Source organism: Camelus bactrianus, chromosome 7, assembly GCF_048773025.1.
Source record: "Camelus bactrianus isolate YW-2024 breed Bactrian camel chromosome 7, ASM4877302v1, whole genome shotgun sequence".
Lineage (NCBI taxonomy): Eukaryota > Metazoa > Chordata > Mammalia > Artiodactyla > Camelidae > Camelus > Camelus bactrianus.
The window spans coordinates 5,117,914-5,138,186 of NC_133545.1; the positions used below are offsets into that span (position 1 = coordinate 5,117,914).

A 20,273-nucleotide genomic window follows, 5' to 3' on the forward strand; every position below is an offset into this window, starting at 1 on the left:
CTCAGGTGAGCATAGGGGGCAGAAAACCCTAAGCACTGCAGAAGGTGAGAAGGCAGGGACAGGGAGGGGGACGACGGGGTGCTCCTGGAAGGGCAGGGAGGCGAATGGGGAGAACAAGGCCGCACGCAGTCTGGTTTATTGGCTCATCACACACACAGCAAGTATGTACACAAACATAAATATTCCAATGTACACATTTACATGGGACTCGCAGGTCACCCCCCGACCTCTGCCCCACCCCAGGCTCCGCTTTAGGCGAAGGCCTGCAGGGGCTGGCACTAGAAGGTAGGACTCTGGAGGAGGGCGAGGTCCTGCTCCCCTCTCCTCACAGTACCTCCAAAGGGTCCTGTCCTTCTTCTGCGGCACCGGAGGACAGGGGGCCAAGCACCTCCGATCCCTCCGCTGCAGCGCAAATCCCAAGCGTTGCCTCTGACCTCTCAGTCCCTCCTGTGGAGCTCTTCTGACTCTTCCTGTCCTCCACATCCCTGCTTCTCAGTCTCTGTGTCTGTTTCCCCCCAGTGCCCGTGGGAAGGTGGGGCCCCAGGCCCTGCAGTCCTTCTGGCCCCCGTGCCCTCTTCCTGGGCCTTACAGGAGGCTAGGGCTTCGGTGCAGCTCGGCGGAGGCGCTGGTGCCGTTGGCAGGCTCTCTGCCGGGGGCAGGGGCTAAGCTGCAGCCTTCCCCGGGGCAGCCGTGCTGGATCAGGATGTCCGCACACTCCTGGCTGCCAGCCCGGCGAGCGTAGGCCAGTGGGGTCAGGCCCCGGGCGTCCCGGCTCCTCACATCCACCCCGTACTGCGGGAGAGAGCACATTTTCATAGTTGGCGTGACGTGGCAGGAAAGGTGTGGGTTCTCAGGGAGAAAAAGGGGAGTCAGAGGGGCCTGCCAGGCTGGGGCAGGGGAGGCAAGGAGGGAGCCCGCGACTCACCCAGATGAGCAGCTGTGTGAAGACCACGTTGGCCATGGCGCTGGAGAGATGCAGGGCCGTCCGCCCGTCCCCGTCCCCGTAGGTCTCGTTCACCTCCTCCTTGGACCCATGGGCCAAAAGCATCACCAGCAGCCGCAGGTCGTCCTCCACCACGGCCCGGAGCAGCTGCTGCCCCAGCGGCACGTCCGAGCTCGGCAGCGGGGCCAGGAAGAGCTTCTGCTCATACTTGGCCCGGATCCAGCGCTCTTTCTCCTCCCTGCAACCACAGGTCCATCAGGGCGTGCGCCAGGCCGAGGAAGGCCCAAGGCAACGCGCAGGGCCGGGAGGGTGGTCAGGAAGCGACAGCAGCGCCCGAGGAGGGCAGGGAGAACAGAAAGTGCTGGAGCCCAGACTAGCCTGAGAAACCAGGGCGTTCGTGGGGCAGGGGCGAGGAAGGAGGGTGGAAGAGGCTTCTGAAGAACTCGGAGGGGAGCCCGCAGGGGCAGTGGGGATGTGGGGGGCGGGGGGGGGAGTGGGCAGGAAGGTTCCAGGCAGGGCTCTCCTGTGGCAGCTTATCTGGCCCTACAGGAACAAAGGCAGCGGGGGCCTGTCCTGGGGGCCCACGCACCACCCTATCTACCGCCCATTCTCCCCATCTCAGAGCTCAGGCCGGGCCTTCGCACCGCAGAGCGATAGGGCCCTGCGCATGCGCCTCCTGCTGGCCCCCTGACCCGCTGATAACGGCTCAGAAAGGGCCCGTTGTTGTGAGGCGCCTGAGTGACAGGGAGGGGGAGGAGCACCCAAGGGGCCAACTGCCACGCAGAGCAACGGCAAGTTTTAACCCTTCTCGCACTGTCACGGCCACTGGGCCCCATCCTCAGTCCCCTCACCTGCAGGCGTCGGGCCCTGGCTTCGCATAGCCGTCCAGGGCCCCCTCCCAGACACTGTTGGCCAAGGCGTTGCCCATCGCGGTCATGACGGCCAGCAGCTCAGGTGGCCAGTCATCGAGGTCAAGGGAGCGCACCCGCGACAGGTGAGCCCCCAGATGCCGGTGGGTCCCCGAGCACTCGATGCACATCAGGGCGCCCAGGTTCAGGCTGGCCCAGTCTGGGTCTAGGTGAGGAGAGGAGGCCAGGTGAAGCCCTGGGCAGCCAGAGTGAGACCACCAGGAAAGTCCTCCCGCCCTCTGTTCTTTCCCAGCCTCCTAGAAGCCTCCCGCAGTGTTCTCTAAGCCACCCCCAAACCCTGGCTCCACAGGCCCGGCACTCACTGGGGGCGTCGCAGTCAATACAGAAGCTGTTGCCCCGAACAGTGCGGACGGCCTGCACGGCCAGAGCTGCATTCTGGTTCCCGAGTCGAGTCTGCCTCGGGCAGAGAGACGGGGGTGGCTGGTCAGTCACGAGGCCAACGTGGGGTTCTGCCCCACCCAGCCTCCGTGCCAACCTTGTCCTTGGCGCTGCGGCAGCCCTGCAGGCTGGCGAGGATCTGGGCCTGCACGCTCTGCACCCACAGCTCCCGCTCCTCCGCCGTCGATGCCTCGAAGTGCCACGTCTGCCCAGTGAGGGACACCACCACGAACTCGAAAGACTCCTCTGCCTCTGTGGGGGACAGGGACACATACCACTGTCTGGTGGCACCTGTCAGCCCACACATCCAGGGGCGTGCCACTGCCACAAGTCCGTTCATTCCCCTGCCTTCCTGGCACTCATCTCCCCTGGCTCCGGCCTTGTGGACCACGCTCTCCCGACAGGTTGCAAAGGGGCAGGGGAAGGGGGACTTGGAGAGCAGCATGGAGCCCTCCAGCCTCCATCATAGCCACCTGTGGAGCCTGGGTAAGAAACGTGGGGATGCAAGATTTTGGCACCCCCGGCACTGCCAGGATGGGTCTGGAAATCAGAGGGAGAAAGCAGGGCAGAGGACCTGGAGAAGGATGTGACGGGGCACTAGGAGGCAGTGCTGGGAGGGGGAGGCGGGTGTGGGCACCATCCGTACATGTCAGCTGCAGCCGCCTCATTTTGCAGCTCATTAAACCCAATATTCCTGACGGCGTCAGCGTGGGGCTCCTGGGAGCCAGCCCCTCCCCCACTCCCCTGGCATAGGCAGGCGGGGCGGGCCAGTGGATGGGGAGGGGCGGGGAGGTTTTCTCGGCAAACTACCTCAGATGTGTGAGCAGACAGGGACCTGAGGACATCTGCAGTGACAGCACTGGGGGCCCCACTGTGACCCCAAGCGATGTGGGAAAGCGGTTCCAAGCTCTGCTGCCCCAGGCCCCCAGAAGACAGCCACACGAATCCCATCCCCCATGGTCACTGCCCCTTAGGTGAGCAACTCCTAACAGCGTGGGTGTGTCACGGGGGCGAAGAGATAGGGGCCTGTGGGGACACCCCAGGGTGAGCCAGAGGCGAAGGCCTGAGCCAAGTTCTGCCAGGCCAGCCTCACGCCTCGTGACACTGACAGCCCCAGGAAGTCCTCCTGCTGGGCTCCTGCTCTAAGGCACCCTTAACGACACTGTCTTGGTAGAAAGTTCCTTTCTTCCCACAGGTCCCACCCTTCCACCTCACCTGGCTGTCAGTCTCTCAACTACAGAAGCGTGACCGGCTGTGGGGCTCAGGTGCCTGGTACAGGCGGCCCCCATGCCATGAACGCTAAGCGCCGCTGCGTGCTCAGAGGTCGGCCGCAAAAGGTGGCTCTCTCCCATCGAGATGATCTCCTACCCACACCCCTAATCCTGACATCAGAGCAGCAACCAGAAACTATGCGTCGACACAGGTAAAACTTAGGAGCAAAGCGACTCCAACCACCGAGAAGAGGCAGATTTTGAACACACTTTGGGGAGAATCAGAGAAGCAGGATTATGAGAAGGGTCCTACAGAACAACGTCCGAGGAGCTGAAGCTCCTCAGTCTAAAGACGACTGAAAGACTCCCCAGACGCACACACCAGTTAAGCGTCTGTTTTGCGCCCAGCACGCACTCCACTCCACGGTGATGTGAGAGACACAGAAAACGTAGGCCCCGCCCACAGTCTTGGAAGAGTGACTGGGGCAGCAGCCTGCTGCCTTTAACCTTCTATAAGAAAAGCAGCTCAGATTTTAACAGGAAGGGTTGAAGGTAGGCAGAAGAAAGAGCTTTACTAAGCTACCAGGTCTAAATGACCAAAACTTGTAGAGCTGCTTTTATTGGAAATTGTTATTAGAAAGCGCTTAACCTAATACAGAAAAAAGGGTGTTACTCTCGGGCACTATCCCCAAGCCCCACTGCCCACCTCCTGTGCCCCGGTCTCCCTCTGGGTCCCCCTAACCTTCAGCAGCACTGCTGGGGCCGTCTGGTCGGGGGGTCCCGGTGCTCTTTTTCCTCCGGTGCTTCTTCCGGTTGGAGTGGGGAGATGGGGGAGGCTCTAGCTTGGGGCTGGAACTGAGCACCTCAGCTGGGCCACTGGCTGGTGAGGGAGAGGGGGAGACGTGTGGGAAGAGGGGAGGGGGCCGAGCACACGTCCTGCCTGTGCTGTGGGAGCTCCACCCTGAACTGCCGCTGGGCCGCCCCGGGGGAGACTCCTACCCTCGCCCCGCCTGGGAGGGGTCTGCCCAGCAAGTCTCAAACCCAAGGCTTCCCCAGCCCTGGAGGAAGAGAGGGTGGGGAGGAGAGTGGAGGAAGCTCAGGCAGAGCAGCATAAAGGCACGGAGGAAACGGTGGCTTCTGCAGCCTGGAGGGGTGGAAGGCGGCCCAGGGAACTCACAGGGAGCTGGAGCCCCAGCAGCTCCGCACCAAATTTATCCTCAATCACACTCCCCGCTCCTCACAATTAATAGCAGAATTAGAAACAATCAGGGAGCTGCCTAATTACTGTCAATTAGAGCGCGCTAATCAAGCTCCGTCTCCCACACCCCGCCCGGCGCTCAGCACTAAATGTCAAACTTCATTAGAGGCAGACATGCTCCCTCCCTCCCCGCCTTCCTCTCTCCAGACTCAACACCCCAGCACAGGCCGCAGGGTCGGTGACCCCGGGCAGGGCCCCAGCTCCCCTTCTCAGGCCCTCCACCAGCACTGCCCCCAGGGGGGCTGGGGCTGGGACCGGGGTGGGCAGATGCCCTGTGCCACGGGCACCCAGCTCCTTCCCACTGGCCGTGCTCAGGCCAGGATTTGTGCTTCTCTACGGGATGGGGGCCTGGGAAGGGTCTCTGGGAGGCAAATCAGGGAGAAGAGTTACTGCCCGGCTGCCCAGCAAGGAGCAGGAGGGCCAGGGGAGCAGCAGGTGTGCCCGGTTCCCAGGAGTCTCCAACCTCTTACACCCGCACTCAGGAGCACAGAGCTGCAGGTGGGATCTGTGGCCCAAGGGCTGGGACATGGGTGAGAGTGTGGAGAGGATGGGTGTGTGTGAGTGGAGGTGCTTGCGGAAGAGGAAGAGGGAAGAGATAAGGGGGAGGAAGAGTCGATGTGAGCAAGGTACAAAAAACCACATAGGGAAGAAGACGAGAGAGGAAGGAGAGCAGGAGGCTGGGAGGGAGAGGTAAGGGCGGGTGGGGCCTCAGCCTTTCCCGGGAGGCAGTGTTGGGGTGAGGAGGCCCTTCTCTGGACAACCCCCAGCCCTGATCCGTCTACAGGGACCCCCTCTCCACGCGGGCAAGTCGCTGCTTTCGGAACTCGTTTAAGGCCCCCAGCCTCCGACCTCCCTACTCAGCCGCTTCCCCGTCCCCGTCCCTCCCGTGGTGAGGCTGATGAGCTGGCTGCGCGGGGGGCTGATGGGGAGGCGGGAGCGCCACCAGCGCTGCCTGGGGACAGCAGTGGGCGGGCAAAGAAGCTGCAGAGGGAGGGTCTCAAGCAGCAGCCGCTGGCAAGGGCCTGGGGAGAGCAGAGGGGTAGCTGGAGAAGGGACAGCAAGCAGACTCCGCCGGTCTGCCTGGAGGGCTCTGCCGGGCCCCTCTCCCCACTCTTTGTGGCTTAACTGGGTCCTGCATACCTGGGGGCAGGGCAGCGGCCTCGCTCCACTGGTCGGTGCTGGACACGGAGCAGGAGCGCTGGTGCAGCCCCTCTGGGCGCTGGCCGGCCCAGGCCGGGCTGCTGGCCGAGTGGGGGGCACCTGGGTGGGGGGGAAGGGTCAGACTGGGCGGGGAGGCTTTCCTGGAAGCGCGGCTCTGACTGTGGGCAGTTTGAGAAATTCCAGCTGGATACTGACCAAAAACGAGGGGTTCACCAGGTACTGAGCCAGGCTCGTGGAGAACCAGAGGCCTCACACGGGCCATCCAGGGCCCTCCGTGCCCAGTTCCAGGCTTCACACCCCTCCTCTCTCCAGGAACACAAAGGTACCTGCCCAAGTCCCCTCCCAGGGAGCCGGAGCCGGAAGTCGGGGGAGTGGGGCTGACTCCCCCATCCCTGCCCTGCTCCTCCTCTGCTCTCCCCAGCCCCGCCCCTCCTGGTCAGGCCTTGCACCCCACATGCCAGTCCCCAAATGCCGTTTGCTTTGCCTCAGCTTTGCTGCCATTCTGACGAGAAATGTGTATCAGATTCAAGTAATTATGTCTAATTAGTATTAGTAATTATCCTGTTGGGCTGGAGAAAATTAATCTTTTGTTTCCCATCAGGGAGGAGCAGCAGAGCCAGGGGAACCAAAGGCCCCGGGAGCACCAAGGCCGGGGCAGCGGGGCCGGGAGTGCGCCCCCATCCCAGGCACCAAGCCACCTGTGGGGAGACTGTGGGAACAGCCTCAGGGCCTCGGAGCCGGACTTGGGAGCCTACGCTGCCCTTTCACCTCGGTCAACCCAAGACAGGCTGGGGCCTGAGGCCAGAAGGCCATGGCCCAGAGAGGTCTGAGGACCTGGGGGCACACCCTGCGGGTCTGAACTGCGAGCAGAGGAGCTGGCCAGGTGCTGAGGGTCAGGAACGGGGCAGAGGTGGGGCCTGGAGCTGGACAAAGCCAGGGGGACCTGCCCTGCAAGCACAGGGGTCAAGTTCCTGGAAGCCCAGGAACAGGAAGCTCTGAGCTGAAGCCACTAGACGGTAAAGGAACAGGACAGACATCCAAACGCTCTGGGGACAGTGCAGCACCGAAAGGTGGGGGCAAAGTTGTGTTTCTCTTGTATCTGTCATGACACCCAAGGCAGGACCAGACACACAGCAAGTGCTTCTTAACACACGTGTGGCACCAAGACTGCCAGCCAGTCCACCCTGGTCCAGCCCCTTCCAGGCAACATGCTGATGCTCCCTCTCCAGAATCCTGCCCCTCCCACTCTGCCTAACAGGTCCCTGCAAACTTGGCCTTTCTCAGGTGCCCTCCCAGGAAACCTTCCAGGGAGCAGCCTCGGTTCCTAACTTCTCAGACACTGCTTCTTGCCACCCCTTGCCAGCTTCCATCTCCTAGGTTCCAGATCTTACTCCCCCCTCATCCCCAGCCTCACCCAAAGACATCACAGGCCCAGCTTCCTCCCCAAGTCCCCCAACCCAAAACCCCGAGGGAGGGCAAGTGCTTTCCCTTTTCTTTGTTAATTCTCCCCTCATTACGCCTGCAATCCCACAATCAGTGTGCACTGTAATTGTCGAATTTGATGCTAATGATTAATGAATTAAACATGGAGCCATCAATTAGTCCTCGGAGGATAATTCTGCATAAAGCAGCGGATAATGTAATTACAGTAACAAAGATAATGAGATGTTAACATCGCCCGGTGAGCGGAGCTGTGTGTGAGTGTGCAGGAGGTCGGTGTCAGCATGCGGTGGAGGGGACGCGGGCTCGGGTGGCGCCCGGCCATGTGTTCTGGGGATGTGGGCGAGTGTTTGCGGGTGCCAGTAATTATGTGGGTGAGGGTGCCGCCCCTCCCTCCTCCACACACCGCTTCCGCCTCCCCAGGTGAAGGCCTTCAGGGACCGAGAATGTGACAGGACAGTGTCTTACTGTCTCCCTCCCTTTGAGGAAACAGCTTTCCTCTTGCTACCTGCCTTCAAGGAAGGGCTCTCCTTCAATGCACTTCCCCTTCCTGCTTCTCTGCTGCAGAGACCAACAGAAACCAGAAACCCCCAGCCAGCCCAGAGGCCGCCACCGCTATCTGCCTGCCTGCAGCTCCGGGCAGAGTGCGGAGGACCACGGGGGCCCCCACCAGAGTGCACCCCCCCGCCCCCCCGCCCCCACTGTGGCGGTGGTCCTGTCGTCTGGTCTTTACCGTCCTCTGCTTCCTCCCCTCCCTCTGTCCACTAGAGCTCTCTCTGCACGATTCAAGGGGCTTCTCTCTGCGCTAGCAGTGGCTTAGAGGACAGAATGCAGCTTTTCAAATCAGGCAGACTGAGGTTCAAACCCAGCTCCGCCACTTCCTGTGGGACTTTACAGACAAGCTATTTAACCTCTCGGAACCTCCGTTTCCTCATCCATAAGATGGGGGTGACAATCTCAACTTCCTAGAGTTATGAGCCCGGGGCCTGACACAGGGCAGCACCACCGCACCCAGCCCCTCCGTCAGGTCAGGGCGCCTCCAGACTGGGAGGCAGTGGTGGACCCACGACGGGGGGGGGGGGCGGCTGGTGCTCTCAGCCCTCACTGCAAACAAGGGGCACCCTCAGGAGGCCACCGTCCTGCCAACCCCGCTGTGACCCGGAGCTTCTCAGTGCAGCCCTGTCAGAACTCGGAGTGGGGCGATTCTTCGGGGTCTGTCCCACCCATTCCAGGGTCTGAGTACCCAGGCCCCCCATCCACTGAATGCCCACAGCAGCCTCCCATCACTGTGACATGCAGAAACAGCCCCGCACCTTCACAAGCCCCTGGGGAAGCCGGCCCCTGTGCCGAGAGCTGACCACTGGGGTAGGGGCACCGTCTCAGCAGCTGTTTCTGGGCCCGAGGAACATGAGACCGAATGATCTAGGACAACATCAGGGACACTGAGGTCTTGGGATGAAGGGTCCCAGAAGCCAAGGCAGATCTGGATGAGGGGGACTGAGTGTGGGAGGAAAAGACTCCCCACCCCTCCCACAAAGAGCAACGTGGCTTAGGAGCCAGAAGGGCCTAGAGAGGCGGGCGGAGCCGGGCCAGGGAGAAGTTCAGCGTCCTTCACCTGAACCCACAGTGTCGTCCAGAAAGGTAAGACCTGGCCAAGGAAAGGCTGCCCCACCTGAAGCTCAGCCTCTCCTCTCCCGACCGCTGGACACGAGGCAGAGCCTGCTTGGCCTCCAGCTTCTCTCTGAACTGTCTTCTCTGAGCCAAGGCCATCCCCCGCCCCTACTGTTGCCCCCAAGAATGACTATCAGGTTGACCCCAGGCAGCTCCATTCCCTTCCGCCTCCCTCCCTGCCCACACATGTGGCTGGGATTCAGCCCTGGGTGCCTGAGGTCCTGTCCTCACCATCTGCCCTCGCTCCAGATATGCAGGAGAGATGGTCCCTGGACCACTGATGCCACCTGTCAGCACACATCTCCCTGTCCCCGTTCTGATCTCCGAGCCAGCTGCCAGGCTGTACACTGGCTGGTACCTCTACTAACTACCCTAGGGCAGCATTCTGGCAAATGTGTTTGGCTGAGCTGATCCTGGAGCCTGACACGGGGTGGTGAGTGTACCTGAGACCCAGTCTGAGAAGAAGCACAGCCCTGCCATGCCCCCCTTTCCCAGCACAGCCCCCTCTGCCAGCTCACCATGCACCCCGCCATTGGCAGCCACCTCACCTGGGCCCCCACCCAGCTGCGTGCTGCTCCGCTCCAAGGCCAGCCCGTTGGCCCGGGGGCTGGTGCCTGGGGCTGTGGCCGGCGTGGCTCGAGGCAGGCGCTTCCCTGGCACTTTGACTGTCGTCCGCAGCAGGTCAATCTCCTTGCCGTGGATGTTCTGCATGTAATCCTAAGGCCAGGTGGACAAGACAGACAAGATTCATCAGGACAGGCCCCTTGAAGGCAGCGCCCTGTCTCTGGCACCGACCCTCCCAACTCCTACGTCTCTCCCGCCTTGTTGCTGGGTGCGAGGGAGAGGGGGAAGCCCAGCACACTTCCAAGTCTGGCCGAATGCAGCTCCGGGCAGGGGTGGGTGGGGAGCTCAGCCAGGAGCTGGGCAGAGGCAGCAGAGGGTCTGGAGGCCCGGGGCTCCTTTTGGGAAGATGGCTCTGGAGGTGATGCAAAGGAGACCCAAGTGGTGAACTGAGATGAGATTTAGGGAGAGGGCCTGTACGGCCAGGCCAAGGAGAGGAACAGACAGACTCCGTGGCAAGTGGACAACCGGGCTGCCCCACACTCTGGGTGACTGGTCACCAAGGACCTCAGCCCTGTTCGCAGAAGCTCCCACCACCACTTGGGGCTTCGAGAGCTTTTAAAGCCTCGAGCAGTCCTCAACAATAGATACTTGTTGAACATTTAGAGGGGAGCCTCCGATTCTTCCTGCTGCACTTAGGGATACTGAGCCAGACACCAGCGGCCGTCCTACCAGCAGTAATGACAACCACTACCACCATCACCAGTCCGTTCATGTGCCAGGCACTGGCACAGCCGTACGTTCCCTGTGTATCTCAGGTATTACCTCCCAGGTCTTCACAATGACCGAGGACGGTGTTACTCTATTCACGTTACAGATGACTGAGGCTTACAAATCTGCCCAAGGTCACACAAGGTCTCTGGGGAGGTTCCCAGAGAGTGAAAGCTGGTGGGTGCTTGGATCCCCACCACTCTCTCTGTTGAGACCTTGGCCTGGCACCGCCCCCCACGACTCCCTGGGGAGTGGCAGCTGGGGGAGGGGGGTGCAGAGCAGAGTCCCGCCCCACTCTCCGGCTTCCTGTTTTAAACCCCACCCCGCCTGGGCCCCAGCTTTCCGGGCTGCTTCTGATTTCTCCTTTTTTGGTTGGGGGAGGGGAGGGAGGTAATCAGGTTTATTTATTTACTTTTTGTTTTTACGAGGAGGTACTGGGGACTTGAACCCAAGACCTCTTACATGCTAAGCATGCGCTCTACCACTCTGAGCTACACCCTACCCCCTGATTTCTCCTTCCAGACCGCTGACCCGTTTCTGTGGCCCTGGCACCAGCGTGCTCCTGGGCAGTTCCCAGCTAACATCGCTGATAAGATGTGGCAAAAACCCCTTCCCAAGAGCAGAGGCTGGGCAGGTGGTGCCAACTTAACTTTGGACGGAATTCCATTGATTAGGCTCAGGACTGGCTCCTCTCCCTCGGGAGCACCTCGGGGATGTTTTGCATCCAGAGTGTTTCCCTGAGCGGCACCACTTCAGACGCAGACTTCATGCCCTCACAGGCCCCGGCCCTCACCCTACCCACCTGGGGCATCAGGCTTCTGGTTACCCAGGCGTTCTCCTAGCTTCTCACCTCTTAGCTTCAGGGAAAAGGGACAACGTCCACTGTGAAGTGCTGCCGTTGGGGAAGGAGGGACAGGGTGGGCTCACCAGGGGCTCAGGGGCTGCCTCTCACTCTGTGAATGACCAAGATGACATCAAGTAGAAAGGGGTCCCTGGCCCTAAGGAGCCAAGAGAATGTGGGCACTTCCAGTTAGGAAGAACGAGAACAAGGAAACAGGGCACCAGCCCCTCCTACACTTCTGTCCTTAGGCTGGAATTCACTGCAGGATGGGCCATCAGGGGGCCAGTGGGAGCACCAGCGGGAGGACTGTGCGGAGGAAGGGGCACCACTGATGCTAGCACGCTGGCCTCACCAGCCAACCTGGCTCTGGGGAGGCCTGGTGTCACTCTTTATTCTCCAAGCAGTGCTGACACATTCATAGGCAGATGGCCTTTCCGAAGGACCGGAAGGGCCTAGCCTGCCCTGCAGCTTTGGGCTGCGTCCCCACCCTCCTGCCATCATGTCATCCTGTGTGAGGGGCGGTGCCAGGTGCCTGGCCGCAGGCACATCGGGTTCCAAGGGAGTCTGCCCCACGTCTCAGAACCACGAAACGACATCCCTGAGAAGTCAGCGAGCACAGTCTCCAGACACGGGAGGACCCCCCCGACACCTCTCACCCTGACTCTGCTGAGCACCGCCAGGGCTCCGTGCCCACTCTGAGCCCCTTTCCCGCCCTCAGGGCCCCTCTATCCAGCTCTCCTATAGCGAACTCAGCCCACCTGCCCAGTTGCTGCCGCTGGCCCTGCCTCACTTTCAGCCCAGCACCCACTGTGTGTCTCCAACGTCATGGCCCTCCTCACCCCAGGCCCCAGCGTCCCACCGACTCGGCTTCAGCACAAACCCATCCATGGTCCCCGCACACGATCACATCTTGGATTGGCTGCTCCAGACAACTGTCAGCAGCTGGCCGGGCCGAAGGCACAGCTGCAGTCCCTTTCCTCACGGAGGGGCCTGGGCTGCTCTAGTTCACAAGGAGGTCACAGCAGCTGCAACAGTTTTCAGGCCCCACTGCAGCCCTGGGACGCCCAGGCTGCGTCACGGGGTGGAGCAGCTGACCCTGGGCCAAGGAGAAGAACTGCCCGGAGGAACTCTGATCAGGGCCAGGGAGCCGGAAACCAACGTCAAGGGAAAGCAGCGGCCCCCTCAGCCTCTCTGACCGCCCCGGACAGGCACTCAGGCGGCAGCAGGCCAGCACCCAGGGCTCTCGGCTCCACGCCCTGGGCTGGGCCGGCTCCAGGGCTCAGCTGGGAGGTGGAGCCTGGCCCCGAGGACACTGTGGCGAGGAGCTCAAGTAGCAGCGGCAGAAGGGACAGGGACGTCAGGGGCAGAGCAACAGCGTTTCCCTCCGTCAGCAGAACAGGGAGCTCGGCGGTGGTGGTGGCGGCTCAGGAGAGCGGTCACCACGGCTGCCTTTATTACCCACCATCAAACAGCAATTTCTTCCCCAGCCTCCTCGCTAATTACCCAGCCAGCGTTCTCATCTCGTTTTATTACTAGAATTAACAACGAGTTCAGAGCGTGGAAAGCTATTAAGATGTGTGATTAAGCCACATTCAATTAGTTTCTACAAACAATTTAATTGATGTTGCAGATAGAATTAACAGAAGGTGATTGTGTGAATGGCTCCGCTGGCTGCAAAATGGGGGAGGCTGTGGCGGGCTCTCTCGGGCCAGGCAAGGATTGGGTGTGAGGCTTGAGACCTGCCCGCCAGCCCTTCCTCTGCACGCCCGTCCAGTCCCGCCAGCCCGACCAGGCTCCATCAGCCAGTGAGTCACCAGCACCGCTGCCCTCAGGTCTCAGGCCAGAGCCGTCCTGGGAGGAACGCCGGATCAGGCCGAGTTCTGTGTGTGCCTCTGGAGTTACCTTCCTCCGCCGGCCCCCCGACAGGGGGGAGCCTCCTAGTGGCTCTCGGGGAGGGAGGGTCCCCGCTCACTGCCAGCCAACTAGGAAACTTGATTGGGTTGGAAAGCACGGCAGACAGAAGATGGAAGCAGTTGGGCAGGAACACGAGTGTGAGTGCGGCCCCCTGGGGTGGGGGCGGCAGGAGGGAGGGAGGCAGCCTTTGCCTGGAGGGAGCTCAGACCCCTGTTCATGGGCCGCCCGTAGAGATCCTCGGCCTGGCCCTCACTCGTACCTTCCTTGCAGCCAGTTTCCAATCCGATTCATGTCTCCTAAACGAGCAGAGAAGCGTCTACAGGGCAGGAGGCAGGCTGCCATCTGCATGTGCTCCTGGCACCTGGCCACCCAGCGTGGGGGGAGTCGGGGAAGGACTCCGGAGCTGGAGGACGGCCGATGAGGGGCCTGTAGACGGGGCAGCCACACTCTTACAGGAGCCGTTCACTCCACCTCCTCACCACGTCCTGTGGCCGGGAGAGCAAGAGGGGCCTGGCAGGGGCTGGCAGAGCCACTGGCCTCCTAGACTTACCTTGCAAGAAAGCAAGGACAGGCCTGGAAGCCCCTGCCGCCCAGATCCTGTCCTAGGCCCTGGACGCACTTAAGCCACACACAGTTCACAAGGGCGATGGGGGAAGGGATGAGGGGAGCTCAGCCACCCAGCAGGGCCAAGCATGCTCCCTCCCACCTGATGCTAACTCTCCAGCGACTTTCTCAGCCAGCCCCGGAGGGAGGTGTTCTCGGCACATGCAGAAAAACCCAGGTCATGCTTAGAGTCAATGTCACGGGGCCAAATTTCACCTCAGCCATTGGCTGGGTGACTGGTGATCTGACAAACCCCACTGAGCCTCTGCTCTCCAGTTTAAGTTGTGTGTAGCAACAGCATCCCCACAGGCCTTGACCTTCCCTTCCTAAACCAAAGCCAAGCACCACACCCGGCACTCTCCTCCCTGTCCCAAGACCCTGCTACTACACCACTCTCCTCCTCTCTCTGGGGCATGGGGCCAGCGGGCAGCACAGAGCATGGTACCCAGCCAGGGCAGCGCAAAGCAGGAGGAGCAGGTAAGGATGCAGCAGAGAAGGAGGGCTGAGGCCACCGGCAAGCGGGTGGGGAAACAGAGGCCCCAGACAGGCCAGTCCCCAGCTCTCCAGGCCGGCAGTTGCCTGAGCAGTGACACGGGCGTCCTGCCTGGGCTGTGGGCGCTGGGGGCAGGGAGGCGCCAGCGGGCTCTCAGCTGCAGAGCCTCTCTGCTGGGAAGTACTCTCTGTGGTGCGGAGGCTCTGCACTGGAGGGCGCTCCTTACTTCCTGAGAGCCTCGTGCCTCGGGGCCAGTGCTCTTCCTGGAAGCTGCGCTGCCTCTCGCCTCTCACGGACTCAGCAGCAGGACCAGTGCGAGCAGGAGGCACCCAGGAGCCGCTACTGAATACCCAAGGCGCCCTGGCTGTGGCCCCTCGTCCAACCTACTGGTATCCCGGCACCAGCTCCCACCCTTGTGCTAAGGGACACCAGGATGGAAGGTCTAACCAGCAGTGTCCCAGAGGAATCAGGGCCAGGGAGCCCCAGAAGGGCCAGGCTGGGCTCCGGCCAGACTGGAACCAAACTGCCCACTGGCTCTTCCAGGCCAGGCCTGTGGGCTTTCTCAGCAGCCCTGGGCTATGACAGACACTGTGGACCGAGCACCTCTGGGCGGCCTCCCTGACACCTTGTACAGATTGAAAGGCAGGCGAGGGACCCTCCGAGGCAGGCCCTGGGCCTCCGGGCTGGGGGTGGGGCTGGCCCGCGCGCTGTGCTTGAGGGGCTTCTCAGGAGAACTCATTAGCCCCACAGTGGGGTGATGACAGAGATGGATTCTGGTGACAGCTGTGTGCTGGAGCCACGCGGGGAGGGGAGGGGAGGGGAGAGGGGGGAGCTGCCACAGGGGCCACTCCGGAGTCACCACACCCCACCCCTACCCTGGCACGGGCCACCCTCCTCCAGACCCCTCTGCCCTCATGTTCCTTTTCCCAAGGGGGCTTGTCCAAGACCCCAAGCCACCCCCAGCAGCCCTGGCTTAAACTGCCCTCTGACTCACCATCATCCCAGGAGCCCAGGGTACCCCAGTGGGGTGGCTCCCCTAGAGACAACTGTTGGCAACACTGGCACCCCCAAATGGAGCGATTCCAGGAACAGGGGCCCAACCTAGCTCTTCATATCACATCACTGGCACGTAGGGTACAGAGCCCGACTTGGCACACAGGCCAGCCCAGGGGTGACCAACCCCGGGGTCCAGCTTGCTCCAAAGGGCTCGGCAGGATGCAGAGCATCAGTGCGAGCGGTCAGCCCGGGCCAGGGTCTCCCAAGTCGCCAAAGTGCAGCTCTTTCTCAAAGGAGGGTCTCTCTGAGCTCAGGTCTGCCTCCCTCTGGCCCTGGAGTCAGCACCTGTCGTGCTGTCCCGCCCCCTCTGCCCAGCCCACCAGAGGCTCGGCCCCCTGGACTCACGTGCAGGCTGGGGTGGTAGGTGAGCAGCCCATTGTCACACAGTGTCACGTACTTCTTCTTCCATTCCTTGTTCAGAGACTTGCCACTCCGCTTCAGCAGGATGCCCTGAGGACAGAGACCAGGTCAGAGACAGGCGCCAGGCCTGCAGGTCACAGGCACAGGGGGAGGACTCAGTGTCATTAGGTGACAGTGTTCTCCATCCGGTCCTCCTGGATCACTGTGCTTGTCAGCATGGAGAGGCCGGACAGGACTAAAGCTGAACCAGGGAGAGCCAGCCACGGAACTCGGCTTCCCTGACCATCCTCGGGAACAGCCTGGGGCCCACCTGTTGGGGGGCTCCTCTCCCCCAGGTTGTGGAGCCTTGTCAGCAACGGGAGGCAGGAGTTTAGATGGGCTCCCGGCAGTGATGCTCCCACCTGTGGTCTCCAGGGATAAGGGCAGAGACCTCAGGAAGGCCCTGGCCTCCTACCAGCTGTGGCAGCCCCAGGGCGGAGCAGCAAAGCCGCTGAGCGTCCTCAGGGCGCCCCAGCCTCCCCTCAAAGCAGGTGGTGGGAAGACTGCCCAGCCCCAGAGCCCAGCAACCAAATGTCCCGTGTGAGCTGCTGAGACGCTGACTGTGGAGGTTAGACAGGTGTTAGGATGAACAAGAGCTCCTTGAGAGCGAGGGTTTTGGTGTCTGGTTCATCGACACGCTCTCAGCACTGCGGCAATGCCCACAGCGCAGCAGACACTCAGGAAGACACTCAGGGTGGGCAGGGGGTGCCAGCCGAGGCCGTGGGGAGGTGCTGAAAAGTGGGGGGGACCCCACCTCAAAAGAGATGTGATCGTCCACACCCAAGAACAGCCTCCGCTGCCTTCCCCCGGTGACACCCCCGACAGCCCTTACCCCACCGGCTCAGCCCTGAAACAGCAGACAGCAGAGGACAGAGCTGGGGTCAGGACAGGACACAGAGGGGAGTGCCACGGACGTGCACAGGTGGCAGGTTCCCTGGGACCAGCTCACCCCTCTGCACCCCCTTCCCAAACTCAGGAGGGCTAAGAGGCACTGCTCCCCAGAGACTCCTAGACAAAACTCCCAGGGGGAGGGCCTCAAGCCAGGACAGCCCTGGCAGGGTGAGAGCGGGGCACACACTGAGTCCACCCCAGTGAGTCACAAAGCAGGAGCCCCTGGGCCGGCCTCTCCTTTGGGAGGGGAAGGGCCTGCCCTCAGACAAGCCGGAAATGAGAGTCAAGAGATAGAGCATGAGAGAGGGTGGGGGGCAAACCCGGACTCCATGACACCGTCCCCTCTAAGCGCTTCCTACCAGAAGCCCAACCCTGCAGGGATGCGCTTAGCCAACAGGTGGTTTGGGATTCCTGCCTGCTCTCTCCCTGCGACAACAGGGACCAACGTGGAGGCAAGAAAGGGCCCTAAACTCCAGTCCCATTTTTCAACAGGTGTTTCACATCCTTGATACCCCCTTCTTTCCCTTATCCTCCTCCTCCAGCTCCCAAAAACGGACGCAGCTGTGGGAGGTGAGGCCACGCGGGTCTGGAGTTGGCCACCATCTGAGGACATTGCTGCTACCTGGTCCCCCCCCATCCTCATGAGGACCTTCTGAAGACAAGTGGTGTGAGTGGGACCTTCACTAGGTAACAGGGTGGCTGGAACATTCTAGAAAGCAACTGGGCTCTTGATCCAGTGAAGGAGCCTTGGTGATTTGCCTCTGGGCGTGGCATCCACCCCTCCAGGGCCAGGAGCCAGGGAACAGTTCAGCCACTCCCCCTGCCCTGACTGCGGACAGGACCCTGAGGGCTGAGGGTCGGACTCTGGAGAAGGCAGTGCCCAGCCCATCGGCTCCCTCTCAGGAAGGGCTGCGGGGCTTCAGTGGCTGGCTCACCTGCGCCCCGTCTCACTCCCTCCTCTCCCACAGTGGCCTCAGTTCTCAATCCCTTCAAACCTGAGCCCTCTCCCCCTCCTCTGTCCCTCCATCTTCACCATGTTTCCTCCTGGTCCAGCCCTGGCTCCCAGTCCAGGGAAAAGGGAGCGGGTCTCTGCTGTCCTTCTGCCACCAACTAACCCTGAACATCAAATGAGCTGTGGAACTGCCTGGTGGATGGGGAGAGCGGACTCCTGGACTCCAAGCAGGGAGTCAGGACACTGAGGAGGCCGAGGGAGGGAAGCCCCTCTCTACACAGAGCTCTTTCCCCTCCTTCACCTGGGCCCAGCCTCCGCGGACAGTGGTAATGATGCTCCTTAGCAGGGGCGTGGGAGGAGGGCCCGGGCGGTGGCCAGGAGTGGGCACAGCTGGCTGGGGACTCGACTTGCGCCCACATTCCCGCTCACCTGCCTGGCCCCGCCCACATCGCGCAGCCATCCCCCTCGCATCCGCATCCGGTGCTCCAAGGAGGGAGAGCGAGCTCCAGGAGTTCCTGCTCCCCTCCCTGGCCGGCGGCTGCGCACGGCAGAGCAGGAAGCAATCTGGGGCGGAATGGGAGCGGTGCGGAGGCGACAGCCCCCAGAGGACCCGTTCCCGCCACCGCCTCCCTCCCAGCTCCGCCAGCCGGCTTAATTGCGGAGTCCGGATTGATTGGGAATGCAAATGGCAACTGAAATGCAATCTCCACTCCCAGCAGGAGCAAGGGGGAGGGGGAGGAACGGAATGGGGAGACCAGGACAGGAGGGCGGGAAGGCTTCAGACCGGCCCTGGGCAGCGGGGATGGGGGTGTGCGGCAAGGAATGGCCACCAGGCTGGGAGAATGGACAGCGGACCGATGGGCCGTCCCAACAGCAGGCACACACCCAAGCCCCTGTGTGACCTCGTGCAGCCTCGGCATGTCTCCACATGTCTCCACCGGGCAGCACCTCAGCATCCCGACCACATTCCTCCTACTGACGGTCCCTGCGGTTTAGGGGCCTGTGACACTCAAATGACCTGGCTGACCCCCTGCCAGACCAGAGTCCCAGGTGCAAGTTTACAGGGATTCACCCCCCACCCTACAGACCCTCCCCTTCCCCTCCAGGCGGGGGACTCAGGGAACAGATAAATTAGCCTGGATCCCAGACAGGAAGGGGGGCGTTTGGAGCTACACTTATCTCAAAGCCAGGGCGGGTGGGTGGGAGAAAGCATTTTCTTTTATTGGTTAAATGTTTGCATGTATGTGTGCACGTGTGTGTACTCAGAAAGCATGTGCCCGGAAGCAGGGAGTGACAGTCCCCTGCTGGAGCAGATCCACATCACCCAGCTGGGCAAGGACCCGTGAGGAGACACTCAGTCAACAGCCCCAGGGACATGCGGTCACACCAGCAACAGGTTTATGGACCAATTGTGCACCCAGACACACACAGTGATGGGGGAGGAGACTGGCCGCTGCCAGTACCCCCTCAAGCTGGGTGGGGTGACCCAACTAGCGTCCCTTGGACATCACTGCAGTGACATTTCAGAGGAGGGCTGAAGCAGACACAGAGGGCGTGGAATAACACAGCATTCCCCACTCCAACCGCTGGGCCCTGAAACAGTTCCTGGGCTCTCCATTCTAAATAGGCCTTCACTGTGGGGTCAGAAATCCCCATCCTCAACACGAGAATTTTGGTCACACTGCCTATGGGCTCCAGATGCCCTAGCCTGAAGGGCCAAACCTGACCGCAGGGCCCTGCCCAGGCCGACCCCTGGTGCTCTGGCCACACTAATCTCTGTGGTCCAAAACTGACACCATGACTCCTGGCGATAGACAAGGCATCTCAGAACAACGGCTCCCGAGAAGACGTGCGTCAAACACGGCATCCTGTGGGCACAGCACACTAACCCCCAGGCCACTGCCCTGTCCTCAGGGGCACCCCAGCTAGCAGCCTCTCGCCTGAGCTCCAGGGAGACACCTCCTCACGCTACTCTCATCCAGCTTAGCAGTTCCAGAGCCCTGCCCAGACACCACCAACTCTGCACAAACACGCCTTCCATCACTCAACGTCTTTTCCCAGCACGGGACCCACACACGACGGGAGGTCTGGGAGGATCCCACACCGGGCAGTCCAGCCCTGCCAGGCAGTGACTCAGAAAGGAGGAGAGACTCCACAGGGATGTGGCCCCTCCACTAAGCTTCCTCTTTACAAATGAACAGAGACTCAAATAGTAAAAGTGGGCCAGTGAACCCAGCCCTCAGTATGTCCTTCAATGTGTACTCCTCAGGGTACTCTTCTGCGAACTCTCCCTCTTTTCTGGGAGGAGGGGAGGTAGGACAGAGAAGCCAACCCTCCTTGGTGGTGGCCCAACTCCAGCACCACCACCAGTGAGAGCAGCTGAGGCCGGCAGGCGGCTCTCTGCTGCCCCCCAGTGGTGGCAAGGAGGAACCAGCAGAGCCCAGGCCCAGCACTGCCTGGCCACCCTCCCTGGGAGGTTAGTTCTTAGCAGAACTCTCCAAGTTAAGGATTCAGATCTGGCAGGGGCAGGGCACACAGCCTCTTGGCCCACCTTTCAGAGGCCCGGAAAAGAACCATCCTCTGGCATTTCCTGAGCCTCATCTCAGCTCCTCTCCAGCCCCAGGGGAAGGGAGTGCTGACCTGTTTGATGGGGATGGCCCGGCCACTCCCGATACTGTCCACCTTGCACTCAGCGGCCTTCTTCTCCCGGTCCAAGTCGGCACCCTTTCGCGACTGGAAGAGAAAAGAAGAGGCGTGTTAAAAGGGCCCAGGGTCTGTGGGTCAGCTGCCCACCTGGAATC

The 20,273-nt window shown here is 61.6% G+C and overlaps 1 protein-coding gene and 1 long non-coding RNA gene across 6 annotated transcripts in view; one reads left to right on the forward strand and one right to left on the reverse strand.

Moving 5' to 3' along the window:
* Nucleotides 1-118: 118 nt before the first annotated feature.
* AGAP3 (ArfGAP with GTPase domain, ankyrin repeat and PH domain 3) overlaps nt 119-20,273 on the reverse strand; it is a 54,051-nt gene continuing 33,896 nt past the window's right edge. For 2 of the 5 annotated variants that reach the window (XM_074366760.1, XM_074366756.1), the window contains exons 9-18: nt 20,113-20,205; nt 15,576-15,680; nt 9,540-9,708; nt 5,860-5,979; nt 4,204-4,341; nt 2,348-2,502; nt 2,175-2,265; nt 1,795-2,017; nt 926-1,181; nt 119-792 (exon numbers count right to left, since the gene is read on the reverse strand). In XM_074366760.1, coding sequence (XP_074222861.1) covers nt 586-792; nt 926-1,181; nt 1,795-2,017; nt 2,175-2,265; nt 2,348-2,502; nt 4,204-4,341; nt 5,860-5,979; nt 9,540-9,708; nt 15,576-15,680; nt 20,113-20,205 — 1,557 coding nt within the window. In that variant the 3' untranslated portion in view covers nt 119-585. The remainder of the gene's footprint in view (nt 793-925; nt 1,182-1,794; nt 2,018-2,174; nt 2,266-2,347; nt 2,503-4,203; nt 4,342-5,859; nt 5,980-9,539; nt 9,709-15,575; nt 15,681-20,112; nt 20,206-20,273) is intronic. The other 3 variants (XM_074366761.1, XM_074366759.1, XM_074366758.1) reach the window with 2 other exon arrangements.
* LOC141578101 (uncharacterized) lies at nt 2,499-7,468 on the forward strand. The gene is made up of 4 exons (XR_012508001.1): nt 2,499-3,673; nt 5,504-5,608; nt 6,097-6,202; nt 6,482-7,468. It is a non-coding gene; the product is annotated as an uncharacterized LOC141578101 (long non-coding RNA).